This window comes from Cryptotermes secundus, unplaced genomic scaffold, assembly GCF_002891405.2.
Source record: "Cryptotermes secundus unplaced genomic scaffold, Csec_1.0 scaffold311, whole genome shotgun sequence".
NCBI lineage: Eukaryota > Metazoa > Arthropoda > Insecta > Blattodea > Kalotermitidae > Cryptotermes > Cryptotermes secundus.
The window spans coordinates 46193-55924 of record NW_019742964.1 but is presented as its reverse complement, the minus strand read 5'-3'; the positions used below and the strand labels follow the sequence as shown (position 1 = coordinate 55924).

Here is a 9732-nt window from a genome sequence, read left to right as displayed (position 1 = left end):
GGACTTCTTTGAAGCCTTCCTCCCCGGCTGGAATATTTTTGCCTGATGTGCTGGCCTTTATCAGTGATTTCAGCTCATTTAGCGTGACTGTATAGTTGCCATAGAGCGCACTGAACAGCGTCTTGCCGGAGAGGGACTTACAGTAATTTATCCTATTTTCATCGGCGGTGCTGACTATTGCCGCCCATTCTGCACTTTCTCCAATTGCAGCAGTTGTGAAACCGGCCACGTCCTCAATGCTGCACAAGATGTCGAATAAGCGCCTGTACTGGGTTTCGGCATCGGGGTATTGTCGTATGATTTCTTTACATTCGGCCTGAAGAGCGGCACGTTTTTCGGCCCAGAATGCCTGGTACCCCGGCACAGGAACGCCAGCCATTACTGGCTGGACACTTACAGATTAAACACCCGGCCGAGTACTGACGTATAGAACAAATATTGAGACACAACTCACTGCCCGCACTGAATTCACAATGTTGTCCAGACACAAGAATTCAGTCCATATTTCTCATCCAATATCGAGTTTTGTCGAACAGACTTACTCCTTACTGAATGGTCAATCCCTATGAACTGGACGAATGAATCGTATCTCGATGAATCCCCGAATCTCACTCGAATCAATCACCGAATCTTCTGAATCCCCGCGTCATCCAACTGGTTTCACCTTGGGCCGGGAGGCGGAGCTAAATTTGCAGTCATCAAGGCGCGCATCCATTGGGCCGTGCACGGCAAAGCGGAGTTACGGCGAAGTTTACAAATATATGTACCTGGTATATAAGTGGCAGTAGTTGGATATTGTATTAATTTCGTGTCTCTTTGGTCACAGCTGCCTGTTTGGAACTTTCTGAAAGGGGTGACGGTTATCTGCCAGACGCTGTGGGGATGCTCCCACATCACGCCCCCCCGCGGAGATCTCTGCTCAGCTGTTGAAGCGAGCAGGGAGGCGGATTTGACGTCCGCAGCGCGTAGCTTGTGCGGAGAGTTTTGAAGGTGTTGGGGGATGAGGCCCGTGCTGCTGTGGTTGTCGGGTTGAAAGTCGTGTGGGTCTCGTGGCTGGATTCGTTCAGCATGTAGGCAGGCTTGACCCGATCAGTTGATACAGTTACGGGCCTGTCGCGTACAAGAATTTGCATCGTCTTGCCCCGCCGCGTGAAGACCTGGTAGGGGCCGCGGTAGTGGGGCTCCAATGCCCTGCGCCCTGCGTCTTGCCGGAGGAAGAATTGAGTGCAATTACCGAGGTCCCTGTGCACGAACGTAGCCGGGGAGGCGTGCCGTGATGCCGGAATCGGCCTGAGTCGAGCCATATGCTGCCGTAGTTCGGTGATTAACTGCGCTGGGTCCGCTGGTTCGGTGGTCGGTGTTAGCAGCACGCCGGGCACCCTGAGGGGCTCACCGTACACGAGCTCAGCTACCGATGCTTGTAGGTCCTCCTTGAAAGCCATGCGGATTCCGAGGAGAACCAGGGGAAGCGACTCAGTCCACTTTTGGTCCGCGTGGCACATGATGTCTGCCTTCAGCGTCCGGTGAAAGCGTTCCACGAGTCCGTTAGCTGCTGGGTGGTGGGCGGTTGTACGTGAAAGCAGGATGCCGCACAGCCTGGTAAGGGATGTGAAGAGTTATGATTCGAACTGGCGTCCCTGGTCGGTGTTGATAGTCTGCGGGCAACCAAAGCGAGATATCCAGCCGGTCAGCAGGGCGCGTGCCACTGTGTAGGCTGTGATATCCGGAATGGGGAAGACCTCTGGCCTGCGGGTGAAACGGTCGACTGCAGTGAGGCAGTATGTGTAACCCGCTGACGTCGGAAAGGGTCCAACAAGGTCGATATGGACGTGCAGAAAGCGAGCTGCCGGCGGTGTAAAGTCGCCCAGTGGAGTGACTGTGTGGCGGGAGGCTTTGGAACGCTGGCAGGACTGGCAGGCTCGTGCCCAGGTGCGGCAATCCTTCTGTACGCCTGGCCACACGAATCGCTGTGCGACCAGCTTTGCTGTTGCTCTGGTGCCTGCGTGTGACAAATCGTGGACGGACCGGAATACTTGGAGTCGTAGAGGCGCTGGAACGTACCGCTGAGATCTCCCGGTAGACGTGTCGCAGTAGACGGAAAATGCGGTACTGGGGAGTGTTAGTTTCTCGAGCCGCAGGGCGGTGGTTGACCCCAGGAGTGCTCGAAGTTCATCGTCGCTGTCCTGGGATGCTGCGAGTACGTCGTACGGTGGTGGCGCGGTGACGGGCTCGACGCGGGAGAGGGCTTCGGCGACAACGTTGTCTTGTCCAGAAATGAGTCGGATGTCGTTTGTGAACTGGGAGACGAAGTCTAGATGGTTTTAACTGACGGGGTGAGCATTTATCACGCTTGCTGGAAGGCGTAAGTGATGGGCTTGTGGTCAGTGAAGATGGTGAAGTGTCGGGCTTCCAGCATATGCCGGAAATGTTTGACGGCCTCGTAGATGGCCAGCAGCTCGCGGTCGTAGGCGCTGTATTTTTGCCGGGCAGGGTTGTTTCTTTGAGAAAAAAGCGAGGGGCTGCCAGACGTTGTTGACTTGTTGCTGCAGCACGGCACCCATGGCGGACGTGGAGCCTTCCGTGACGAGTGCGAATGGAGCGGATGGGTCAAGGTGCGCGAGTAGAGTGGCGTGTGACAGGCTCGCCTTGCACTCTTCAAATGCCTTCAGAAGCTCCGGTGTCCAGGAGATGGGGTGGGAACCCTTGAGATCTAGGGCCGGAGAGAACATCGTGCAGTAGTGCTTGGGTGGCATCCGCGTGGGGTAGAAATCGCCGGTAGAAGTTAACCATGCCCAGGAAACGACGGAGCTGGCTGGCGGTCTTTGGTGGTTGGCAGTCCTGCAAATGAGTTCCTCGCTCTGCCAGAGGTTGGGACCCCTCGGCGGACACCTTGAAGCCGAGGAAGGTAATCTCGGGTGCTCGGAAGACGCACTTCGCCGGGTTGATTATGATCCCGTGTTTCTGGAGTTGCTGCAAGAGTTCCCGCAGGTGAATCTCGTGCTCCTCTTGTGATCGGGAGAATACGAGGATATCGTCCAGGTACCCGAAGCAGAAGTCGAGTCCCCGCAGAATGTTGTCCATAAACCGTTGGATGGTTTGGGCGGCATTGCGCAGGCCGAAGGTCATGAAGGGTAACTCGAACAGGCCGAAAGGAGTGGTAATGGTCGCCTTCTGAATGTCGCCGGGACTGACGGGAATTTGGTTATAGGCTCGTACCAAGTCAATTTTGTAGTAAATGGTACAGCCATGGAGCTGGTGTGAATAGTCATGGATATGTGGGACTGGGTAGCGGTCAGGGATTGTCCGGGCGTTGAGCGTCTATAGTCGCCGCAAGGACGCCAACCGTTGTCCTTTTTGGGAACAACGTGCAGGGCCGAGGACCAGGAGCTTTCTGAGCCGCGAGGTGTGCCATCTCGCAGCATAATGTCGAACTCTGACTTGGCGATGGCTAGCCGGTCTGGTGCTAGCCGCTGGGGTCGGCAGGTCACTGGCGGGTCTGGTATCGTCCGTATATGATGCACGATGCTGTGGCGGACTTTGCGCTGGACTCCGGCTGGGCGAGTGAGGTCCGGGAGTTTGGAGATGAGGCTGTCGACCGGTGTGCCGCCAGTGTTGGTCTTGACGCTCGAGATCTGCATGCTGGTGGCTTGAGCCCGTACGGATAACGTCGTGACCCTGTCCATGAGACGCTCGTTTCGGCAGTCCACCAACAGGCCAAAATGGGAGAGGAAGTCCACACCGATTATGGGATGCGTGACGTCGGCCACTATGAAACGCCACGTGAAATCCCGGCGGAGACCCAAGTTTAGGCTGAGAGGCAGCCATCCGTAGGTGTGGATGGTAGTGCCATTAGCAGCGCAGAGGTCGTAGTTCACCCTCCCCTTCCGTCACGGGACAAGCATGCGGGGGTATACGCACAGGTCGGAACCGGTGTCGACCAGGAACTGCCGCTTGCTGTACTTGTCGGTGATGAAGAGGCTGCCCGTTGTTATAGAACTGACGCGTGCCGTCGGTGGTGTCTGCTGCTTTAGTTTCCTGCTGGTGGCAGTCACAGGGTGAGGTACACCTTTGTGCCCGGGCCCCGAATCGACGATGGTACCAGCAGAGGGTGGTTGCGGGGTCGTCTCGGGAAGGGGATCGGTTGTGTGTGTGGTGGTTCCTGGTAACTGGGTGGGAGAACCTGGTTCTGTAGTAGGGGTCTCTGGGGTTGGAAGGATGCTCTTTGGAGTTGGGCGAAGGGTCTCTGGAGCTGTTGCGGGGGCGATTCTGCTCGGCCCGGAGTGCTGCCACCTGTCGGGAGAGGTCCTCTATTTCTTCCCTGAGTGCGGCGTTGGGCGATGGCCCAACGCTAGCGAGCGCCGGCTGCGGTGGTGAGCGTGCCGGTAAGATCGACTGGTTCGGTCGGTTGCTGGGTTGCGGAAGATGCGTTCGCTGAAGGCTCGCGGCAGCTATGTCAGCTGCCCGGTAGCAGAAGTGGAGTTGATGCCTCTAACTGTGTTGCCGTTTCGAGTTGAACTGCTTGCACCTTGGGTTCCCGGTCTTAAATACTACCGGCCGGGAGGCGGAGCTAAAGTTGCAGTCGTCACGGCGCGCATCCATTGGGCCGTGCACGGAAAGGCGGAGTCACGGCGAAGTTTATAAATATATGTAGCTGGTATATAAGTCGCAGTAGTTGGAAATTGTATAAATTCCGTGTCTCTTTGGTCACAGCTGCCTGTTTAGCACTTTCTGAAAGGGGTGACGGTTGCCTGCCAGACGCTGTGGGGATGCTCCCACAGATATATTTGTGAACGTGTGAAGCAGAATCTTTAGTATCAGAAGAACAATGTCCACACACAGAGGATTAAATTTTAAAATGGAATACAAAGAGGCAAGCTAGAGGAGAACATTACTGATCCCTGGCTAAGACTAAAATTAAAGTTACTACAGTAAGATCGTGCTATACTATGGGACAAGAGACTGCATTTTAACAAAATTCTTCAAAGTTTTCAAATAATTAGCCTCATGATACAGGCCACAACAGATCTGCACTGCGCATGCTATAAATGTTCATGGTACACTGGGCCACCAACATATAACTGGTTGCATATATACAAGACAAACACACATACGTCGGGCCCAATAAACCCACTTGTATGCTTGTCCATGATGTGACAATGAAATGTCAAAGCTGATCAGTGTAAAATTTTTAAAACGTATTCATCAGTGGTCTTTCCAATTCTTTTTTGTTTCTTCACAGCATCACACAAAAAATCTGAGGCATTAATTACATTTCTTATACATATTTATTTTATATGTACTGTACGTTGTATGATGGTCAGTAACTGATCTGGGAGAATAATAATAGCATGGGTATGAATGGCTTCTCTTGTGGAGAAATATGTGACAAGTGGAATCTTTATCTGACTGGAGAACTGAGCAAACATTTGTTGACCTTTGTATTCAGATACTGACAGTTCAGTAAATTATTAAATGTGTAATTTACAAGTGAATTATCAAAGAGAAACTCACACTTTGAAAAGGATGTTACCAGAGAGCATATTCATATTGTACCGGTTTCGTTACTGAATACGCCGTAGAGATCGTTAACTGGTTTATTTAACAACCTACAAATAACGGCTACAATTATTTGTAACACAGTTGCGGGGTTTCACACTTTATAACCCTAATCGCAATAATCTGTTTACACTGTTGGGGGTCACGATTTGTAACCCTATGCGCAAATCAGTTCACTCTGCCTTCATTAGTCTACACGTTTACAGTCGGGGAGCTATGTATCACTGTATCACACACTCCCAATTAAACAATTACACACACGTTTGGTCCTTCTTTCCGCGACGGCTGCTATACTCCAACTGTAGTCTGCTCACTGGAGAACTGTTCATAACACACTGGCTCGTAGGCTTGCTCGGAACTAGCTCGGAACTGAGCTCGGTGTTGGCCAAATTACAACTCTCGTAGCTGCTGTGCAGTTCCCTTATATAGCCGCAGTGGTGCCTGTTGCGTGCCACGTAACAGGAGTTGTTGACTGCTGCCTAGCAACCGCGATATCCCTTGGTGACGTCACCGCTGTTGACTCGCGTTGCATAGCTACCAGGATGCTGGGACTCGATTAACTTCGGCTCCGCTCGGCTCACTTCAGCTCCGCTCGGCGCTTCAGCTCCGGGGCAGGGGTCCAGCTAGCGCGACACGTCACACTATGAATAGCTACTGTAGCATGGAATTATCTTGTCGATGCCTCGTGTCATACCCCTCTAATAGGCAGCGTCGAATTGTTTGACCTGATCCTGCAAACTCAGCCAGGTTTAGGTCTGTGTAGCCCAACTTCTGGAATGACCGACCCCCTTTCAGCTCCTGAAAACATGACATAATTAAAAAAATCCTCTTAAAGATAAAAGATCTTTAGAAGATATTTCTATCTTCAGTAAAGAAACCATACTCAGAACCATTGCACTTGGGTTCTGTATTGGAAATATGCTGCAATCATGAAGAACTGAAGATCAGGAATGCTTGCTGACATTTGGCTCAGAATCTTTTACCTTCCGATCTGAAATCTAAAAAATAAATATATAAAAATAAAAGAAATCTACACAACACAATATTATATCTAGTCATATTGGGTCTCTCACACTGAAGAAAGATTACAGATTGAGGGTGTACAAGCACAGGGTGCTGAGGAGAATATTTAGACATAAGCTAAAGAAGTGATGGGCGAATGCATAAGAGGTAGTCATAATATTTACCCTTCAACAATGGGGTGATGAAATCAAGGAGAATGGAATTAGCGTGTGTGTGTGTGTGTGTGTGTGTGCGCGTGCGCGCGTGCACATGCTTGGGAGGGAGGAAGGGAAAGGTGGAGAGACAGATCTGGCCCAGGACAGGGACCAGTGGTTGGCTCTTGTGAACATGGTAATGAAATATTGGGTTCCACACAGGGAGGTGAATTTCCTGACCATCTGAGCGACTTTCAGCTTCTCAAGGAGGCCTTTGATTTATGCAGTTAGCTAAGAACATGTACACATGTGCATGCATGTCTGCATGAGAGAGAGAGTGCATGCTTGCAGAATAACTCTGTGACACGCACTGAGAGGGCTCTTGACAGCAGTGATATATAGCAGTTATGCCAACCAGTAAGATTCACAACTGAGCAAACTGCATAGGATTGGGGTTTGCATGGCAGTAAGTATTCAGATTGTCGTCTTCTGGATGGACCAACATGCAATCTTGTAGAACGCCACAAGAGTTTCGGAGGAACTTCTAGTTATCTGTTGTATCTAAAATTCCATTTAACAATGTAGACGTACAGATTATTCAACATTCCACAGTATGTACTGAATGTAGTTCTGAAGTCTGGCGGCCGAAAACACTGGCTATTCTCACTGAAACGTTTAGTGCTTTTTTTCAGTGCCTCCCGACAAATGTCGCGATAGTACCTCGATCAGGCCATGGCCACTTCCTTCAAAATTCCTTCCAATTCATCAATCATTCCATCACCTGACGATATATGGTTGCCAAGTGTAATCCACCATCCTACACTACATCGTCAAGGTCTATTAACTGGTTCTTTGTTTACATTACATTTGTCGAAAAAATTTCCCATTTTTAAGAAGTTCCTTTTAACTGAACAAAACTTACAAACCTTAAATTCTCGTCCTCGAAATATAAACCAAGCGTAAAAACTAAGCTCCATACTGCTCCGATTTCTCCACCTCCACAACATGAAGGTGAATGGGGGAGTGGAAGTACAACTCCACCATCCTTGAGTTCGGTACTGGATGGAGGTGAGTGGTCATCTTCACGCCCCAGCCGCTATGCCCCCAAAGGAAAGAGCCCCCGGAACCTACTAGATAGTAGGCTGGGTGGGCCCCAGAGCTGGTCTGGGTGCTGTGGAGTAAAGGAAAATCTCTTGCCCCTACCAGGAATCGAACCACAGGTGTCCAACTAGTAGCTATACCGACTGAGCTATCATTATGGTTAAGAAAATACAACGTCCTAAGGGGCAGGAGGAACTTTTTGGAATCCGAAATCGCGAACAAATTTACAAGCCAACAAGGTAACTGAAACAGCTGTTATGGTCGAGAAATATTTCAAATAAAAAACTCTAGATGAAAGGATTATTCAGATTTGTTCTAAAAACAACCTTGTGTTACCCATACCTTTTCAGAGACCGGACACGCAACTGTGGAGGTCTGGGCACTGACGAAAAAGAGAAGATAATGGAGTGCAGGAGGGAAAGAAGGGGGCGAGGAAGGACAAGGAAGAAGAGAAGGAAGGAGGTAAGATGAGACAAAAGAAACAAAGTAATTGTGACAGAAAAGGAAAGGAGAAAGGTAGAAAGAGGCGGAAAAGATAATTAAAGAGATGGAGCAGAAAAAGTTAATAAGAAAAAGAAGAAAGGGACAGAACAGGCAAATAATGACAAAAAAGAGGGAGCTTCTTCCCAATGCACTTGCATTCAGGTCCACTGACGGAACTAATGAATTGTAATGCACGTTTCTGAATTATATAACTTTACAGCAACAATGTGTGAGAAACGGCCTGCCGATGAACAGTGTGTCGACACATTTCGCTATAAGAAGCAACGATCAGACTGTAATCAAAGAGTTGTAGAGACAGAATAAATAATGTTTCGTACCAATGTTTTACAAAGTTGTAACAGTGTTAGAAAGTTGTCTTCTGGGTTTAGGCACCGTGTATTCTTCGTTTTGGCCGACGTTTCGGAGGAACGTAGCGCCTCCATCTTCAGAGCAAAACCTCAAAACTTACATTGTAACAGAGTTGATGACCCAGTCTTCCAGACCATTTAACAGCAATTTCTGTTTGTGAACAGCCACATCACGCCAATTAATAAAATGTTGCACCTTTTAACACGTGATAATGGAAATTATAATCAATTTATATAGATATCAGTATTAGACACAAGACAGAGCGGTATTGGATTTTAATCAACAAAAATTATCTGCTATAAGATAAAGTGTGAAGTTACCCCTTTTTAACCGAACCATTGAAATCCTTCCCCCCCCTCTTTTTATTTCAGTAGTTTATAAAGTAGACAGTAAGAATTACTAAGAAACATAGATTAAGACACAATCAGAACAAGCAGATAGACCGAACTTGCGCGGACAAGGACGTCTGTTTTGTCCTTGCGTCCAAGCATCTGGTGTTGCTTCGAAAAGGGCAGAAATTATACTTCAAGGAACCCCACTGAGTTTCTTTAGAAATTGAGAAGTTGACTTACAGTGGCAAGCCACTTTGAGAATTCGAGCAGTGGCAGTCTCTGCCAGTCGTAAGTCAAAAGTGGGAGTGCCAGGAGATCATTAGCGACCCCTCATAAGTTGCATAGCTGTCAATTTCGCTATTTGGGATTTTAGGGCGAAACTACTTCTAAAACAATCGGTCATTGGCCGGAACCAAAAATTAAGCCAACTCCTCTTATCTGAATCAGCCTATCCGGGAATTTAGGAGGAGGAGAGAAGAGGCGGATACAATTCAGTTAGGACCTCTGGCTCGACAGAGTCCAGTTTTAAGATTAAGAGTCTGCTACAAACTTTAGAACTTGGCGGAGGTGAACCCCGCGATTATACTTGCGTGTTAAGTTAAATAATTTGAGCAAGTGCAACACCGGCTGCTTGGAAGCCGAAACTAGGCCTGATAGTGTAGGTTCAGACCTCCGAGTGACTGTGAGAAAACAATAAAGTGTTCCAGTGGTACAGTGCATTGTGTTGGTTAGAA

General features: G+C 49.1%; 2 protein-coding genes across 2 annotated transcripts; both read right to left on the bottom strand.

Annotated features, from left to right (window-relative positions):
- Positions 1–893: 893 nt before the first annotated feature.
- LOC111873434 lies at positions 894–1442 on the bottom strand. The gene has a single exon (XM_023868159.1). It carries the CDS (start codon positions 1440–1442, stop codon positions 894–896), a length of 549 nt encoding a protein of 182 aa, XP_023723927.1.
- A 2407-nt stretch (positions 1443–3849) lies between these two features.
- LOC111873433 (protein FAM102A-like) lies at positions 3850–7690 on the bottom strand. The gene is made up of 3 exons (XM_023868158.1): positions 7640–7690; positions 6251–6354; positions 3850–4408 (listed from the first exon to the last, which is right to left on the bottom strand). Exons 1-3 carry the CDS (start codon positions 7688–7690, stop codon positions 3850–3852), a joined length of 714 nt encoding a protein of 237 aa, XP_023723926.1.
- Positions 7691–9732: the final 2042 nt, after the last annotated feature.

Excerpts from the sequence above, each read along its gene's own strand:
- LOC111873433 (XM_023868158.1), bottom strand. The coding sequence starts at position 7,690 with ATGGAGCTTAGTTTTTACGCTTGGTTTATATTTCGAGGACGAGAATTT. Across the intron at positions 6,355-7,639 it reads TTCGAGGACGAGAATTTAAG|GAGCTGAAAGGGGGTCGGTC; the intron begins GTTTGTAAGTTT and ends TCATGTTTTCAG. Across the intron at positions 4,409-6,250 it reads CGACGCTGCCTATTAGAGGG|CAACCGACCGAACCAGTCGA; the intron begins GTATGACACGAG and ends TCCGCAACCCAG.
- LOC111873434 (XM_023868159.1), bottom strand. The coding sequence starts at position 1,442 with ATGGCTTTCAAGGAGGACCTACAAGCATCGGTAGCTGAGCTCGTGTAC.